Genomic DNA, 19,211 nt, shown 5'->3' with positions numbered 1-19,211 from the left:
AAAAGCTCTGCAAACCTGCACGTCCACCATCTCTGCGAGAAGCATGGATCCTGCACTGCTCTGCTCTTCAATATTGTGATGAGCGTTACGACCACAACATGCCTGATCCTGAAGTATTTCCAGAGCCATGAGGCGGAATATGTTGATTCCTTGCAGGCTGCCTTGCTGTGCTCCAGGGAGAGAAACAATTCAAGGTTGTTGTTGGCAGTCATGGAGAAACTTCACACAGTGGACCGCCGGTTCTGGGCCCAAGAATGAAGCACTGACTGGTGGGATTGCATTCTTATGCAGTGGCTGCAGAACTTTCGGCGCCTAAGGCCATATTCCTGGAGCTGTGTATGGAGCTCACCCCAATCCTCCAGCGCTGTGACATCAAATTGAGAGCTTTGTACATTCACAGTGGAGAAGCGAGTGGTGATAGCTGTGTGGAAGCTGTCAACGCCAGATTGCTATTGATCAATCAGGAATCAATTTGGAGTTGGAAAATCCACCGTGGGGGTTGTTGTGATGCAAGTGTGTGGGGTCCTTAATTGTGTCCTGTTACGAAGGACTGTGACTCTGGGCAACATGCAGGACATAGTGGATTGTTTTGCAGTAATGGAGTTCCCTAACTGCGGTGCGGCAATAGGTGGCACGCATATCCCTATTTTTGCATCAGACCACCTTGCCATGGAGTACGTCAACAGAAAGGGGTACTTTTCTATGGTTTTGCAAGCACTGGTGGATCACGGGGTCGTTTCACTGACATCAACACTGGGGGCTGGTCAGGGAAGGTGCATGATGCACACATCTTAAAGAACACAGGCCTGTAGAGAAAGCTGCCAGCAGGGACTTTCTTTCCAAACCAGACAATTACCATTGGGGATGTTGAAATGCCAATAGTAATCTTGGGAGACCCAGCCTACCCCTTGCTCCCATGGTATACACTAGCCAGCATGACAGGAGCAGGGAGTGCTTCAACCACAAGCTCAGCAGGTGCAGAATGTCAGTTGAATGTGCCTTTGGCTATTTGAAAGGCCGCTGGCACTGTCTACTCACAAGGTTAGACCTCAGTGAAGAAAATGTCCCTATAGTGATAACTGCCTGCTGTGTGCTTCATAATATCTGTGAAGCAAAGTGGGAGCGGTTTCTGCAGGAGTGGAGGTGGAATGGCTGTCTGCTGCTTTTGAGCAGCTAGGTACGAGGGCTGTAAGAAGAGATCAACGGGGGGCTAAACAGCTCAGGGAGGCTTTGAAGGACCATTTTAACAATGAGCCACAGTAACGTATGTTGCTGTAGTCTGCTGTGCCTGGCACCCTAGTATGAACATTGTAATGAGTGTTCTGTATGTGGTAATATAGTATTGCAAATGCACCTATTGCTATTATTTATGAATGATGTCAGTCCCAGCCAGCATATATTATGAACTAATAAAGATGAATTAAGTTTCCATAAATAGACTTTTATTCTGAACCCATACAAAGATAAGAACGGCCATACTGGGTCAGACCAATGGTCCATCCAGCCCAGTATCCTGTCTTCCGACAGTGGCCAATACCAGGTGCTTCAGAGGGAATGAACAGAACAGGTGATCATCAAGTGATCCATATCCTGTCACCCATTCCCAGCTTCTGGAAAACAGAGGCTCGGGACACTTCATAGATGATTTTACATCCCTGCCATCCTGGCTAATAGCCATTGGTGGACCTATCATCCATGAACTTATCCAGCCCTTTTTTTAACCCTGTTATAAGTCTTGGCCTTCACAACAGCCTCTGGCAAAGAGTTCCACAGGTTGATTGTGTGTTGTGTAAAGAAATACTTCCTTTAGATTGTTTTAAACTGTTGCTTATTAATTTAATTTAGTGACCCTTAGTTCTTGTGTATGAGAAGGAGTAAATAACACTTCCTTATTTACTTTCTCTACACCAGTCATGATTTTATAGATCTCTATCATATTCCCCCTTAGTCATCTCTTTTCCAAGCTGAAAAGTCCCAGTCTTATTAATCTCTCCTCATATGGAAGCTGTTCAATACCCCTAGACATTTTTGTTGACCTTTTCTGTACCTTTTCCAATTCCAATATATCTTTTTTTGAGATGGGGCGACCAGATCTGCACACAATATTCAAGATGTGGGCGTACCATGGATTTATACAGAGGCAACATGATATTTTCTGTCCTATTCTCTATCCCTTTCTTAACTATTCCCAGCATTCTTTTTGCTTTTTTGACTGCCGCTGCACGTTTAGTGGATGTTTTCAGAGAACTATTCACAGTGACTCCAAGATCCCTTTCTTGAGTGGTAACAGCTAATTTAGACCCCACCACTGTATATGTCTAGTTGGGATTATGTTTTCCAATGTGAATTACTTTGCATTTATCAGCATTGAACTTCATTTGCCATTTTGTTGCCCAGCCACCCAGTTTTATGAGACAAACATATTTAAAACTGAATGAAATTTTATAAATACATGGGAAAGAACCTCTGAAAAGGAAAGAAAAGTAATTTCCATTTCACAAACACACATACATTGACCTGTGAGAGACACAGTTGGTGTATGTGCAGCTGTGATTGTCTGTACTTTCCCCCAGGGTGGAGTGGTAGGGGTATTGCACTGGCCCCGGATGCCATGTAGTAAAGGAAGGGGTGTGTAGGGAGGTCCCGGAATGCAGTTCTCTGTGGGCTGCAGGGGGAGACAAGAACGGATCTGTTGAGCCTGAAGGTCAGTCAGAGACTGCAGCATGTCTGTTTGCTCCCTGAGAAGGGTTATCATCTCTTGCTGCCCGTTTATCTTGTCCTCACTATCCCTGTCCATTGTGTCCTCGAACTTCATCCTCCAAGCCCTATGCTTGGTAACTGAAGCACTGAGGCTTTCAGGATCTCCTGGAACATGTATTCCCTTGTCCTCTTCTTTCTCCTTTTCTGGCTGAACCACTCCACTGGTATGGATGGAGAGACCCTCAAGGCCACTTTCGCCACTGCGAAAGAAACAGTGGACAGAGGTACTATTGTGAGTGCATTCACTCTGCTTGATCACACAAGTTACAAGCACTATATTCTCACTTCTGCTTGTGACTTTAGCTGATGTCTCACTCCAGAGGGTAACAGAGGCTGAAAGGGAACAGCTCCTGTACACATCCGGTGCAGACTAAGTGTGTATGGTGCTAGCCTGTGTACTGCAGTGGTGCCTGCTGAAGTAATTGCTGAGTGGTGTGGGAAAGCATCCTACTGTGGCAGAAGAAATAGAGCAGCCCTCTCCAGAAACCTTTGGCAGAGGATTGCATACTGCCTCCAGGAAAGCTTCCTCGAGATCTCTGTGGAGGATTCGCAGGCCTTCAGTGCACATAAACAAACTGTTCTTCAGGGCTCCCTCTGCCTAACTGTTGAGAAGCAGATAGCAACTCTACCTCTTGGTTATTTCACTACCTCTTGCAACGTGACTAAAAAAGAGTAAATGAACAGATGTGTCCCTGCAATGTCAAAGCAAACTACATACTTACCAGAGGTTCCTTCCACTGCATCAGGCTCACCAGCCTTGGACTGCTGGGACTCGCTTGACTGCTCAGGAGTCAAAAAGAGGTCCTGACTTGCAGTGATGCAGCGCCACTGGATCCCCTGGTCGCCTGTTCCCCATTCTCCTCCTCCTCTTCCTTGTCCAACACCTCGTTCTCAGGGTTCACTGTGGTGGCCTGTGACTCCAGCTCCCCCGAAGTATTCGTGGGGTCTTGGGGATGGTGGTTGGGTCTCCGCCGAGGATGGCATGCAGCTCCTTGGAAAAGTGGCATGTCTGCAGCTGTTTACCTCCCTTGCCTTCTGGTTTTGTCTGTCGCAGCTCCTTAATGTTCACACGGCACTGCTGCGTGTCCCGCTTGTAGCCCTTCTCCCCCCATTCATAGATGTCGACATTTCTATGGCTGGATCGGAGCTGTGCCTGCACAGCCTCTTCTCCCCACAGACCCAGGAGATCGACCACCTCCTGTGTACTCCAGGCAGGAGCACGTTTGCTGTGTGGAGCTGGCATGGTCAGCTGGGCAGTTGCTATGTGAGTTTTCCATGCCAAGCAAACAACAAATGGAATTTAAAATTCACAGGGCTTTTAAAGGGGAGGGGCATGTACCTGGCCGCTGAGCAGAGTTCAGAACAGTGACCAGAGCGCTCACAGTGCGGCATTGTGGGACACCTCCTGGAGGCCCCTAAAGTCGACGTAAGTTATGCAGTGTCTACACTGCCACTGTGTCAACCCAACTACGTCGACCTAAGCGATACACCTCTCGTGGGGGTGGAGTTATTAGGTTGACATAGCGGGTGAGTTACGTCGACAGGAGCAACGTTGTAGTGTGGACACTTACAGAGTAAAGCAGCTTATGTCGACCTAACTCTATATAGTGTGGACCAGGCCTCCGATGTAATTGTGACCCAGAGACCTTTTGATGCCAACTGGCAGAGGGTATAACAGGTGCATATGGGTTACAGGGATCCCAGGGTCTGGTATTTTTAGTTCACCAAAGAGTGTCATGTGAGGACTCAAAGCCTATGTGTCACCCTGGTCTTCAGTATCACTGCGAAATGCATGTACAGATGTTGTGTAAGGAGTTATGTATATACCCTGAAAATTATGTTCTTAAGGTCAGCATTAAGGGAGTGGTCACCAGCAACAGTGAAAAGCAGGTTTTTTTTCAGACAAGGAACGTTTATCTGTCTGGCTGTTTACCTGTAAATTAAGTATTTTATGGTTCACAGTAGGCTTCCACTCAAAAGATTGGGCTGCATGCTAATGAAGGATTGTGAAATCTTCAGAGAGGAAATTAACAAGAAGAGGTAAACAGCAGAAATCAGCTTGTTTAGGGGTAATACAAGAACTTTTGAAACTGTACCCAAGGTACAGATGAACCTCTAGATATTTGTTCAGTCTGTAAGGACAAGCTGTCAGCGGGCTTGATTTTTATGAGAACGGGTCTCTGCCAGACTGGTTGAAAATGCTGGGGAAAGAACTTGGGGTACGCTTTCTTGCAGGAGATAGACATTCCTTGTTAGTTAAGTTTAGTTTTCAGAAAGCATGTTATTATTTTGTTTTATATGTAACCATTTTTTTTCCAGTATTCTTACTCACTATCACTTGAATCTCTGTTCTTTGATAATAAATTTATTCTTGTTTTCACTATAAATACATCTAAATGCTGTGTGTTCAGCAGAGCTGTGTTCTAAGGTGTAACTAGTGAGCTGCGGTGTACAGTTCCTTTGGAAACAGTGAGCCTGGTAATTCTGGGAGAGTTCCGTGGATAAGGGGCTGGACTCTACAGGGAATGCTCGGAGAAGTTGGGGTTGGTGTGTGCCTATTGTTAACCTTTACAGAGAGAGCAAGGCCTGTGGAGGCCTGGGGGCAGTACTTGTGCTACCAGAGACTGGTGATTTCAGGGAGCTGATCCACCGCAGACACAGACAAAACTTCCTCACGCTACGGGCAGGGTGCCTCACAGCCCTGGGAAGTGTCATTTTAGGGCTCTGCATAAATTAAATGGATCTTTATTTGTTTTTGCTATTAATTATTACTATTAAAAGATGTATAATATTATAAGAGTATTCTGAAACTGACTTAACTGGGTGAAGATTTTTAGGATTTACGTTACATGCAAAAACTCTGGAGTTATGTAGAGAATTGGGTTGTAAAGCACTGAGATGGGTACTTGGCTGTGTAAATGCCTGATTTGTTTTAGAAAGACATTCTGCTTTGCAATTTTGGCCCTTAATGTTTTAAAAGCATACTGAGATCTTTGTATGAAACGTGCTTTATAAATGCAACGTTTTATGATATTCTGCAAATGGATATCCCCACTCTTCCAGTTTTTTATGTCTGAGCCTGATCTGCACTATTTTGCCATCAACTTCAATGGGAGTAGCGTAGGCCCTGTTTGAAGGAAGGTTAGCATGGCTGGAAACTTCTGTTTGGTGATAGGGAGATGTACACGCTCGATGAAATCTTTCTAATGTGGGGGGGTTCATCTGTGCTAGTAAACTCCTTTGTGACCTTGGGGCTCATCCCTTGATTACCTTGCATTTCTGTCAGTCTATCTGCAAAAGCTGTTTGAAAACGAGATATTGTGTCTGATGATACATTTATATGCATTTGCATATATAGGTCTTGTCCAGTGAACACAAGCACACCAGTACCAGTTTATAGAAAAGGGAAACAGACCACAAACAGAAGACCCAATTCTATTGTAACAAGCAGTTGCCGGAATATGCTATAATGGACTCACTGGGCATTTTAACATAAGCCCAATCATTTTACTAACATTTTACTAACATTTTACATGTTACAGTTACTACCTCTTAAATATGTGAATGTTGGTAATGGACCTAGAATGCACATGTGTTCTTGAGCATGGGATTTATCTGAATTTTTTAGGGTTTTTGGCAGAAATATATTTGGGGCGAGAGGCCCAGCCCTCACCATTAAATGATCAATTCCCTGACTATAGAAAGCGTCCATCCGTTTCCCAGCAAGATGAATAAAAGCAAAAGTTCTCATCTTAAAATAACTAGACAGATTTGTCATCACCAGCAGGACCATTAAAAACAAAACAATCAGTCCCCCTACACACCTCTTGCAAAAAAACCCAATAGAAATACCCCAACATGTAATGGCTGCAGCATTGTAAAAAATCCAGATTTTTTTGCTTCACCTCCCATCACCAATAAATCCAGGGTATTTAGTTTCTTTTTCTCAGTGACTTGTACGGTACTCCTTCACATCAGTCTTCCTGCTCCATTCTTAGCAAACCGGGTATTCAAACTTCACATCTCTCCAAGAGCAGGAATCCTGTAGGTGTCAGTCCCTTGCTTTCTGATAAGAATGTAGCATATATGCAGAGTATAAGGAGGGATAGACAGTACAATGCACCTCATACCAAAAGAGTTGGTAGGAGGTCTAATTTTAGGCCTGACATGGGGTCGCCAGTTTTGGTTGGACGTATTCCTGGAAGTTTCATTACATGACATAATCTTCAGTTAAAGATTAATCTTCAATTCTCAAAGACTCCAGGACAATCCTGGAGGGTTGGCAACCCTAGCCTGCCATCCTCAACAGGACTCCTTTTACAATAAGGCAGCAAAGTCTTTTGTAGATTTACCAAAACCAGAGAAAACGTGGTTTTGGTAATTAAGCGTCTTAATATGGGTAATTCCTGTTGGCATGGTTTCTACATGAATTCTTAATACAGGATTACGGGCAAGCCTTCTTGCTCTGGTATGGTGCATAGACAGTGTGCACGAATACCTGTTGTTGGAGTGCAGTTAGCATTTTGAAACATGTCCATTCAATGACTGATCCAGTGTGCTGACAGTACATGTAGTCCAGTGGATAGGGTACTTGACCATGAGTCAAGAGATCAGCATTCTATTCCTGTCATTGCCACCGACTCACTGTGTGGCCTAGTGCAAGTCATATAGGCCAGCATTTTTAGACACGACCTCTCACTTTAGGCACTGCGTTTGTGTGGGGGGGGGGGGGGGGGGGGGGGGGGGGGGGGGGGGGGGGTCCAACTTGAGGCACTATCTCAAGTTTCTAAGTTGCTGAGCATCCCCTGCTCCCATTGACTAAACTGGAGTTGTGGTTGCTCAGTGCATCTGAGTATTAGCTAACTTACGTTGTTACTCATTGATGTGTCCACAATATATCTCTAATTTCCAGAGGGCAACCGGCCTATACACAGAGTGTGGGTATGAATGCAGAGAGACAGAAATAAGGGTGTTTCATGAAAAGTGAAGATGAAGAATTACATTCTGGTCAGATGTCCTAAGAAAAACTGACCCCAGGAAATTAAAAGGAGTATGCTGTGGAATGAATACATGATCTAAACTCTCCTTCTTCTGAGGCTAGGGTACATCTTAGAGGGCTGTCTCATAATCAGAACAGTACAGAGTGACTATATCTGTCATTAGGGGCACATTGCTATTTCAGACAGATTGCCATAAACTAGTGCATGCCTGTGGGGTTCCTCTAATTTATGATAAGGGCTACACTGATGCCAAAGAGCAGGCCAGATTCTGCATAGTGCAAAGGTGACTTAAAAGACACCATTGTCCCCACTGCACTTCATGTGACATACAGCCTAGAATCTGGTCCCTGAATTCTGTGCCAAAGCTTTTCCAAAGGGACCTTGTGTAAACTTAGTTCCTCTTCTGTAAAATGGGGAGAATGGGAGTTGCCTGCCTCCTTAAGGTAGGGATATGAGGCCTTGCTCAGTAATGACTGTGAAGTGCACAGGCTTATTAACACCAACAAGTGGAAGAGATGACAGTAGAACTTATGGTTTCTCCCTGATGCCCAGCACACCTTTCCTCCAATGGAACAAGTATATTGAAACAGGAGGTAGAGTGTTGGCACCTCAAGCCAAAGAGAATGTCATTTCCCCTCACTTTAATCTCTGCCTTCTCCTAGGCTAAGAGGCCACAGCAGCTGCTACTCCATCTGTTACATCCACATTAAATCTAGCACTCTAGCTCTACTCCTGAGGCATGTTTCAGTGTAGTTGGTATGTCAGAGGGCTTTCTGGGGCTTTTAGCAGCAAGGATCTCATGGGCTCTACTGAGCATGTGCAAATGACAATTTTCGGAGGCTTTTAACTTGGTTATGTCTCGGTGTATGTTCCTGGGGAGAGCATATGGCACCTGACCCCACACTTCTCCTAATCCAAATTGGAAGGTCCTGCTCCAAATCCTGAAGGTGCTAGAACTCTTCAGAGAAACTGTTGGGATTTTTTATTAACTCTTGTCAAACTACCTGCTTTCCCTAGTCTGATTCTTGGAAATGGCTGAGCTGTTTTTGCTGAATTTTTCCCAAATCAATTCAGCCTGAGACACAGAGTAAACATGGCAAATTTCAGCCGAAGGGATAGAAGTTTGGCAAAGTGACAAGCAACTGAAAGCACTGGCTTATAATGGAAAGTGTTAGGCAACTTGAACTATGGGAATCGCCACTTTCTTCACCTATAGTTAAGTGTTTAATATCAGTTTCACCGATCTTTGTTGGGGCATCCATCTCTGGAGCACAGAGCCATGGGTTAAAGAAGCACATAGCTATGACAAACACAGAGAAGTAACAATCCACCCACTGCACGTCACACGGGCATGACACTGCAACACAGATTTTAAGTATTGCCTTGCTCTCTGCTACTGATCTAACAATGGTATTGATCAACGTTATTCTTGATAACAGTTGATTCTGACTATTAAGCTGGAAAATACGACGCCATCCTGGTCCAGTTATGCCCAGGCAATAGTGATGAACCTGCCTCTTGTTACTGATGTTCTAATGGTGCCGCCATGATCTGTACCTAGCTTACTGATGCTAGAATTGAGCTGTAGCTCACGGAAGCTTATGCTCAAATAAATTTGTTAGTCTCTAAGGTGCCACAAGTACTCCTTTTCTTTTTGCGAATACAGACCAACACGGCTGCTACTCTGAAACCTAGAATTGGGTAGTGGCCTCCACATCCTTGGTAAGTTTCTTGTTCATGATAGGACCAATGTCTCATCCAGTCCACTCTTCCTTGTATCTGATCAGCATAACAAACCATCCCCTTGTACTCTTTTGCTGGTATATATATATATATGTACAAATAATGTTTAGGAATGGTGCTCCAGGATATAGGCATGATAATTTCTTTGCAGAGAGAGGGTGTGACTTTACTGCTAGCATTGAGTCTCCAGGGTCCAACACAAAGTGGTATTCCTGGCACAGAATGAATTTTATCACCTGGAATAATCACACCAGCACAAATTGTATCAAGCACATAAATGTCACCTATGGAGCGGACATGCCCAGACATACATGACTTATGCTTTCCCAGTCAGGCTAGGACAACAGATGTACATTGCAGGCCTGGGATGAAGCATACCTGTGTGCAGACTTCAAACTCTACTGGTTGCCACTATGTGGGTGAGAGTGAGGGGGCTTGCCAGATAGGTCCCTGGTTTGATCCGTTGTGCTGCAGTACTTTGTTCTGTTCCTGACTCAACCACTGACACCATGTGTGACCTGATGCAAATCACTTCTCCTCTGTAACTCAGTTGCTGAGTCTGTGAAATGGGAATAAAGATACTTATCTAATCCTCTGTGCAAAGTGCTTTGAGGTCTGTGGCAGAAACATGGTTATGGATATTTGTAGTTTTCTGATATTACTACAGTAGAACCTTAGAGTTACGAACACCTTGGGGATGGAGGTTCATAACTCTGAAATGTTCAAATGAACAAAACATTATGGTTGTTCTTTCAAAAGTTTACAACTGAACATAAGACAGCTTTGAAAATTTACTGTGCGGTAGAAAACTGCTACTTTTAACCCTCTTAATTGAAATGAAACAAGCACAGAAACAATATCCTTATCTTTTTAAATCTTCTTTTTAAAACTTTCCCTTTATTTTTTAGTAGTTTACATTTAACACAGTACTGTACTGTATTTGTTTATTTTGGTGATGGTGGTGGTGGGTTTTTTGTTTTTGTCTCTGCTGCTGCCTGATTGTGTACTTCCACTTCCAAATGAGGTGTGCGGTTGACTGATCAGTTTATAACTCTGGTATTCGTAACTCTGAGGTCCTACTGTATTGTTATTGTTACTATTTTAATTTTGCCTGCACCCTGAACAAGTGTGCCATTTTCAGTGAGACATAGGTGTCCTAGCTTTGGCCTGCTCTTTCCCCTGTTATTGGAATCATTTTGGTTGTTTCAATTTGAATTTACTCCGTGGGTGGAAGATGGTCCGTGCAAACTGCTGACAATGGTCTTGGTGCTCTGTGTCGTGGATTATCTGGTGGGTCGCTTCCCAGTGCGTTTGTCCTGTTTCTACCAGGGTTGTCTTTCATGAGGCTCAACTATCAAGCAGTGTTTGGAGGCAGGATTACATTTTTGGGAGTCTGGATACAGATTCTCTGAGCTTGGGGGCATCTCCTTTTTACCTCTTCGTTGCTGACCCTTCTAAAGAAAATACTTCAGTGTTCTACAGTAACGGCCTATTTCATTGCAGTGCTGTAAGATGTAGTACTTTGGACCATTACTGGAGAGTACTGTAGACTTGATTTTATTAAAGGCATGTTTCTTCTTGCACAGGGATGATATACATTTTGCCCTGCAGAGTGAATGCAGGAGCTACTGCAGAGCTAGGTATAGTCCTGCCTTTGGATTTATACCTGTCCTGCAGGAGATTGCCAATGAATACCATTGAGTTCCCATTCCAAAAGGCACTACTTTCTTGCAGGAGAGTTAGAATTTTAAGGTGCCAAGATTGTAACAAATGTGGTATTTGCTTTACTCCACCCAAAGGACTGCATACGTGGGTGGGCTGCTTCTAGTGATGCGCAGCCTGTTTCTCTTCATAGCACGATTCTAGGGTGAATGCATGATTTCCATTCACATAGCCTCTGAACGTCTTGGTTTTCCTCATTTCTGCTTGTCTTGAAGTTTTGATTGACACAGTGGGAAAAGATTCACTAACAGATCACTTTGCTTCTATTCTCTAGGACTGCCTTAAAGCCTGCCAAGAACAGATTGAGTCGGTGCTAGTAAGCAACCTTAGGCAAGTCCAGCAGCAGCAACAGCAAAGCAATCCTTCAAAGATGGTGGATGAACTGGACCAGGCCAGCACTCCCACAGATGTGAGAGACATCAACCTGTGAGGACGTCAGCCCAGACAGTCATGCTTGCTCCCCCTGCTCTCCCCCCTTTTTTAGAGTGAAATCTTTTTTTTAATCTGCTCCCACATAGAACGTATTTAAAGCTCTTTTAGATACAAAACAAAAAAAATGAGTAATTTAAAAAAGCATTTGGTGCCTGTGATGTTCTACAGAAGGGAATCCCACGATATATTTGATAATTGCTGTTTGATTATGTATCGGTGATATTAAGTGCTTATAAAAGCATAAAAAGTAGCTAGATAAATGTAAGCCTGCATTTGTGGGAACAAAGTAGAGTATACTTTTTTGTGCGTGCATTATGACCTAGTGCATACACACCCTTTTTTAAACTTAAGAAAGGAATTGTGTGTGTGATGTTATGGCTTGACTAGATTGCAAAGCAATAGAATTAAGGGGTTAGGGCAAAGTGGGAAAAGATCCCTGAAGTGATTGAACCATTTTGGATGCAGAAGAGATTTGCTGATCTATCACCTCTGTTATTAGTCAGAACTGTTTGTTGGATCTCTGTAAGTTAGTTTTGTTTACTCTTGCTGTCTGTGGTAGCTGCTACCTAAGAAAGAAGATGCTTTATTTTGCCAGCCGGAAGAGCAGGTGTTTCTTCGCCCGCCCCCACCCCCCCTCACCCCCCACCACTGCTTCCTACTTTTCCTCCAGAAATGGTTCATTCTAAACACAACAGCATCTTTGGCTTAAAGCTGATCCTGCTATCCAGCAGTGGTCCAAGCCAAAGTATAGAATGCTTGCATTAGATGGCAGAAATATACAGATTAAAAATGACCTGTCAACAAATCAGACCACCTCAGAACTTTGGATTCCTAGATGCAGTGGATCATCTGTGAAAAAGCATTATATTCATTCACAATGCTAATGCTACACGTCAATGTTAACTTTTGGCAGCTCCTTAGTTTGGTGTAAAGGCAATTAAATGATGCTCTGCCCATCTTCCTTTTTAACATATCCTCACTGTGTTAAAGAAGATGTGATTACCTTTGATCCCCCCTCTCCCTCCAGAAAACACATTTTCCAGATTTTTATAACTTTACTGGTCCACAGTTAGCATTATTATAAACCATTTCATTCGAAAAGCACTTTGAAAATTGTTCCTAAGGGATAAATGAGATGGTTTATGACAATTGTGCTGAGCAAAAAAAAAAAAAAAAAAAAAAAAAAAAGCAGCAATGCATATAGCTTTTAATAGTCAATATTTTCCAGTATCTGATGTACTTTGCTAGTTCTGGTGTTGCTGGAAATTCCAACACCTGCTTCGGATGACATTCCTGTCACAACATTCCGGATGAAAGTCTGACAATTCTGTGTATTGTTCAGTGTCAGAAGGATCTTAATACCACCCGCATGCTTATCTATGGACAATGAAAGAAAATTGCTGGTGCAAAAGACACAAATGGTAAACATCAAGGTGCGTGACTTTGATTTTTATTACAAAGGTGTATTCAGTGTACTTGAATTTATTTTTCCTGCTCCATCTGTAAAGAAGAGGCATTTAGATGGCAAAGGAGATGGGGCAATTTTTTTTTTTTTTTTGCACAATTGTATTAACAGATTGCAAATATACAGTTTGAAGCTGTTGGATGAAATGTTAATGTTTGCATTTTTTTAAAGATAAAAATCCAGAAAGAACATGCTACTTTGAAGAATATTTTATGAATGGACTCTGCCATATTTGGCTAGATGAGGGTAGAAAATGGAGTAAGAATCTAAGGGGTTTATTTTGTTTGGTTTTTTTTTTTTTTTTTGCGCTGCTAAGAAGCTATGATTTGTTTCATTCTTATTCACATTAACAGTACTTAGCTGTATTGTTTCACTGAGTGTGCTGCTATTTTATAAACATTTTTATAATATATTATTTTACTGCTTAAATTTCAAATCCTGAAGTAGACGGTTAAGTGGAGATAAGATGAGTTGTTAGATTTACTGGAAATGCCCTGTACAGTTGTTTTCTAATAGCGTGCTCATGATTTTTTTTTATTTTATTTTATTTTATTTTTCTGATCACATCCTGCAAAGACAGTATATTTACCTCAGGTTTACTGGACAAAAAAGGTTCCCATTTTCACAATACCTCACAACTTTACAGTTCTTTCCGCTGGGAGCCTCATGGAATGGTCAGTGCAAAAGGCAGCCAAAGCCTGTGTTTTGGTGAGCAAAGCACAGTTGCTTCAGTTGTGTAGGGGAACAGTTGTAGATTGCAGGGACATTGGGCTCCCGTTTGGTCTTAGGTGTCCATTTCATAGTGGAAAAAATACATTAACATGAGGATCCGTTCAGCAAAGATTTCTGCACGTATAGGTCTCAATCCTGGAAGCACTTAAGACCTGATTCTCCACTGTATGTCACCTTATTTAGTCATTTGTATTTGTGCAAAATGAGTGTCTTGTGGATATTAAAATGTTACCTCAGACATAAGTAGAAAATTCTGGTTTGGGAGCATTTTACGCTTACTTTGCCCCGATGCAAAATGATTACTCAAGGAGCTGGACAGTGAACTTTGAACCTTTGCTACCTAGTGTAATGCTTTACTACCATAAGTAATCCCACAGGGCTAGATCATGACTTTGTGGTTGTCTGCATTGTTAAGCTGCCCCTAGAGCAGTCCAGAAAACAGATTATGACCCCTGAAGTCACAGTCCCCTCCTGGTCTCCTGTCTACTTCAAAAAGGGAATAAACTGCACCAGGTCTATACTCGGTGCAGCGTATGCATCACAATGCACCAGTGCAGCTACATGGCTGGCCACGTTGAGGGTGGGGGAGCCGGGGCTCTCCCCCTTTCTACCCACCTGCGTAGGGATGGGGCTGTCCAGCTGTGTGGTGCCCGCTTCCTTGCCCACGATGCTGCCTGTCATACTGCTAGTTAGCCACACCATGATTTGGCATATAGAAATCAAAGGGCCTACTTGTGGTAGTAAGCACTTGGCTCAATAGTGTTTGTGGAATCAGGCCCTTAATTTGCAGTGGATTTAGAAATAATCAGCCCAGTACTTTTGTAATCCTCAAAGGGAGTTTTACCTGAGTATGGACTACAGGATTAGGCCCAACAGTCTTCTCTCAGTGGCTGGGTATCAAAAGACAAAACAAATGGTCTTAAAGTAATACTGCCAGGCTTTTTGAGCCCCAGATTTTACATGCTTTTAACACTGCATATTATAACAGAAAACACCTAGGGCTATGTTAAGTGTTCTCAATGAAAACAGAAAACATAGCTCCAGTTCCCACAAATTCCTTTGGAGGGCACTCCATGCAATTTCAGCTGTCTGTCCATGCAAAGGTGTTTGCAGCATCAGGCCCTGAGATATTTGAGATTTTTGAATTTTGTTTCAATTTTCTGAAATCAGTCCAATTTTGCAAAACAGCCAACGTCCTGCAAAATGTTAAGTATTTTGCTTAAAAAGATAGAGCAAGTGAAAACAGTAAAATTTTCACTCTAAAATGGCCATATAATTAAACAGAAACCTTGACATTTTCCAAACTGTGGAATTTAGTTCTTACAAAGATAAACATTTTCACATTAAAAACATGAAATTTAGCAGGTTCTGGTACAAAAAACTCATATTATGAAAAAATCATGGAAAGTGAGATTATGCCCCCCAAAAATCTGCACAGCCCTGCTCCTTATAAGATCTTACTGTGACATATAGAACTTTCATATGGACATATACCAAAGTGATTTATGGACTGGACCAAATTTTGTGCTGACTTGTGCCCTTAAAACACCCTTGATTTTAGAGGAGCTGTACATGTGTAAGTCAGCATAGTATTTGGCCACTGTGTTTGTGGAGATCACTTCACCTGCTTCTGGTCTGGAACACAGCAGTCGTGTGCCAGCAACACTAAACAACTGTTTGTAGAACTGAAACTGTAAGGAGAGAATGTAGGCCAGCAGAATGGAACGTAATTACCCAACGCTGGAATTTGGCCAGGACAGCAAGGTTAAGAATTGTGAAGAGTATCATAGGACTTTTAACAACCACAATGGTCAGGACCTTGGTTTTCATTTCATTCAAAAAATAGCACTTTCCCAAGCACAGTTCCTTCTAGCACCATGCTAGGCATTGGCTCGCTATGGACTCAGAAGGAAGAGTGCTGTCTGCTGAATCACTAGCACCATTTCCTGCAGTGCATACGTTTTCCTTGAAAGGTTCATCATTAAGGCCTCTCTCCTGCAATCAGATCTGTGCAGGCAGTCTCTTGCACCCATGTGGAGCCCAAATGACTTCTGTGGAACTCAGTGCAGGCACTGAAGTCCACTTGTGCTGATCTGATTACAGGAGTGAGATGTAAATGTGAAATTCCCTATGTTATGGAGGGCTAACTGCCTTTCTGTACCCCTGTGTAATGCAGAGAGGGGTCTTCACGTCATCTTGGAATAGGCCAGCTTGAAGAGAGTTCTGGAGACAGGAAAGTGAATACACAGATTAGTTTCCAGAAAGGGATGTGGAGAAGCTACATAGGAGCATTTGACCTGTCAGTAGATTAGGGATGAATTTCATCCCCGTCACTCCAGGTTTGTGCCCTGCATATAGCACAATTACTCAGGCATTATGCAGTCATGGGCGAATTTCACCCTAAAGAACCTGATAGATTATAACTCAGAGCCTTATCCTGCAAAAACCTGTGCATGTGAGAACTTCACCCGTATGAGTACTCCCATTGACAATGGGACTACTGTAAAATTATTCAGGGGTATATGCGTTTGTTGAATCAAGTCCTCACTGCATTACCATGTAGCGTTAGTTTTTTGTTTGTACCTTAGTATTCCTTTAAAAACTGCCTCTGAGCATGATATAGTTAAATAATGTAGTCCTTTATTTTGTGTAAAGCTGACACATAAAAAGTACAGTTGGAGCCCACATGCACAATTTATTTCATAGGACCTACACTGTGTGCAGTCATTTTTAACAAATACATTTGATGCTGCAGTGGTGTAGTAAAAAATAAACAATTACTATGTGGTTAGAATCAAGAGGGCATTTACTATTATAATACAGAGCACTCAAAGTATGTAAAATCTGGGTCCTAACAACTTGACAATATCACTTAAAATGAAAACTATCGTACGTTTTGCACAATTTTCATTTCAAACTGAGGACAAGAAAGTCAACATTGGTTTGTTGTTTTTTTGTCTGGCATCAAAAACTGCTATCTCAAAGCACCAGTGTGTGATTTTTTTCAAATACCATAATCCAGCCTTTTTCTCGACAGCCCACTTTGAAAAAAGTGCCTTGCAGATTGTACCTTCCCAGATCTTTGATATAGTATGGCAAATATTTGTCATTTTTAGTGGAATATTTGGTTTTTCTATCTATCTTCTGTCTTAGGTACTTATATGGTCCCCATCACTATAGTATCTGAGTGCCTCACAATCTTTAATGTATACATGCTCCTAATACCCCGGTGAGGTAGGGAAGTGCTATTATCCCTACCTAATGCTGCTGGTCTTTGCTTGAATAATTGGATAGCTCAAAAGTTCCCAGCAACTCACCCGGCCACTGGATTTTTTCCACTATGTGTATTACCATGTTATCATGTACCTCAGAAATCACTCTCAGTTGCACAGTTTCTGTTCTCAAACTTTTTTTTTTTTTTGCTTTAATGAGTGTGATGCCATATCAAGTCAAAGTTATCCTCTCACAATGTGCTCTTTAAGAGGTGTGGATGTTTATATGGTCAGGGGATGCTAGAGAGTGCGGTAGTAGACATGATCAGTGTAAACAAAAAGTATTTAGAAAGTATGTGAGATTGTTTTTTGATGGATAAGATTCTGATAAAGTGTAGTCTCGATTACCTTTTAAAAGGTCGTCTCTGTTCAGTGTTAAGTCATTTTTATTAATAACCTGTTGTTTTGACTAGTTTAAAGATGGTTTTAAGAAATGTGTTTTGACGGGATTAGGTATGCTGTATGGACAATAAACTCACCTTGACCTGAACTGCCTGTCCTGTTTTTAGTCATTCAGCATGAAAATCCTGTAAAAAGAGGTGCATTTCTAGAGCCCAGTACTCTTTTCATAAATTGTTCTCCACAGCAAAGCAACTTATGTAGGTAAACTGTACATGTAAAATGGCGCCCCATATTTAACTGAGTGTCATGGTAAAATAGACCTACTTTAAAAGTTAGCTCATTGGTCAAGACTTACAGCCAGATTCTGCTATGTTTCTCTCATGGAAAGGTCCTGTAGTATTTGATAGAGGTAAAACCACACAAAAAAAGTGGGTTTTAAGAGTTCTTTGGGGTCTACAGACATTTCTCTAAAAATGTATATAATTTATTGGAAAAAGAAAACCTTTCTGTATGTTTTCCAAACCGGCCTATAGAATTCTATCTATAGCAGTTTATTTAATTCTCTACTCATTTCTATAGAGTGTTTTTAAAAAACAAGAAAAACCTACAGAAAACTTAAGTTCTGTTGGACTTTTCCATAAGTACTGTGCAAAATTTGGGGAAAAAAAAAGAAAAAGAAAAAAAAGGCTTTGTGTTGGACAAAGACATGGAGAATTTGAGGAGAAATGGGCTTCCAGGCAACAAATCTCCTGCTTCAGACTTCGGGCAGGAGAACTGACCACAACCTTCTGAGGTTCCACCATCTCCTTCACACTCACATGCAGGGTTTTAAGCTCATGGATACATACTGTAAGCTGACCATTCCTTCCCATTCACTTGTGTGGTGTGACCACAGTGCCCCTTCTCCCCCACTCCACAGTGCCTTATTAAAGAGACACTGCAAAGACTTCATGATCTCTGAGTGGCCTTCACACTGCTTATTCAGTAAAAACAGCAGGCCAGATTATCTGCTGGCATACCTTCATTGACTTCAGTGGAGTTACTCCTGCTAATGGCAGGAGTGAATTTGGCTCAGAATTTCAGGTCTTGTTTGCCCATAAGGAGGATCAAGATTCATCACTAAATGAGGAACCACTTGTGACGGGATCCCTGGGGTACAGCCTGGAACTGTGGGACCCCTTAACTCTCCAACTTGGGCTATCTCTCACAATGCTTTGCCAGTGACAAGCAGCAAACCCCTCCAGACGCTGTTATCCCTCAGCCACCAGCATGCAGAGGCACACCCAGCTAAATTGCATGAATACTCTCCAAGCCACTCATGAACTATATACACAGGGAAACACCAGCAATTCTCCCAAGCCGCCAGCCTTGCACCCCAGAAATATACCATGTTACACTGCTCAAGACCATTTCTTGAACAGTGCAAGCTCATTAATTAGTTTGCCACTTTGTCAAAGGAAAGTGGACGTGCACCAGCCTTTGTAATCTGAGCAGATTCCCCAAGCACTTTAGACAAACTCACTGGTAAGGATAAAACATTACATTAAGTTTATTAATCTCAGAAAGATAAATTAAAATTGATTATAATTGATTATAAGTGGTAGGCAGATCAGAGGTATTTATCTTATGAAAATAAAAAGTAAACATGCATTCTAAATCCTAAACTTTTAGACTAAGCAAAAGTTGAATCAAACAGCTTTTTCCACCCCACTGGATGTTGCAGGTAGGTTACAGTTCTTAATA

At 42.2% G+C, this 19,211-nt stretch overlaps 1 protein-coding gene across 4 annotated transcripts in view; it reads left to right on the top strand.

Annotated features, from left to right (window-relative positions):
* CCND2 (cyclin D2) overlaps positions 1-17,616 on the top strand; it is a 56,461-nt gene extending 38,845 nt beyond the window's left edge. For 3 of the 4 annotated variants that reach the window (XM_037913506.2, XM_037913498.2, XM_043528121.1), the window contains one exon: positions 11,500-17,616. In XM_037913506.2, the coding sequence (XP_037769434.1) occupies positions 11,500-11,655 (156 nt within the window). In that variant the 3' untranslated portion in view covers positions 11,656-17,616. Of the gene's footprint in view, positions 1-5; positions 1,448-11,499 lie in introns of those variants that run through there. The other variant, XM_037913516.2, reaches the window with a different exon arrangement.
* The last annotated feature ends 1,595 nt before the right edge of the window (positions 17,617-19,211 follow it).

Source organism: Chelonia mydas, chromosome 1 (genome assembly GCF_015237465.2).
Source record: "Chelonia mydas isolate rCheMyd1 chromosome 1, rCheMyd1.pri.v2, whole genome shotgun sequence".
Classification (NCBI taxonomy): Eukaryota; Metazoa; Chordata; order Testudines; family Cheloniidae; genus Chelonia; species Chelonia mydas.
The sequence above is the reverse complement of the archived record's forward strand: the minus strand, read 5'-3'. Positions and strand labels throughout refer to the sequence as shown.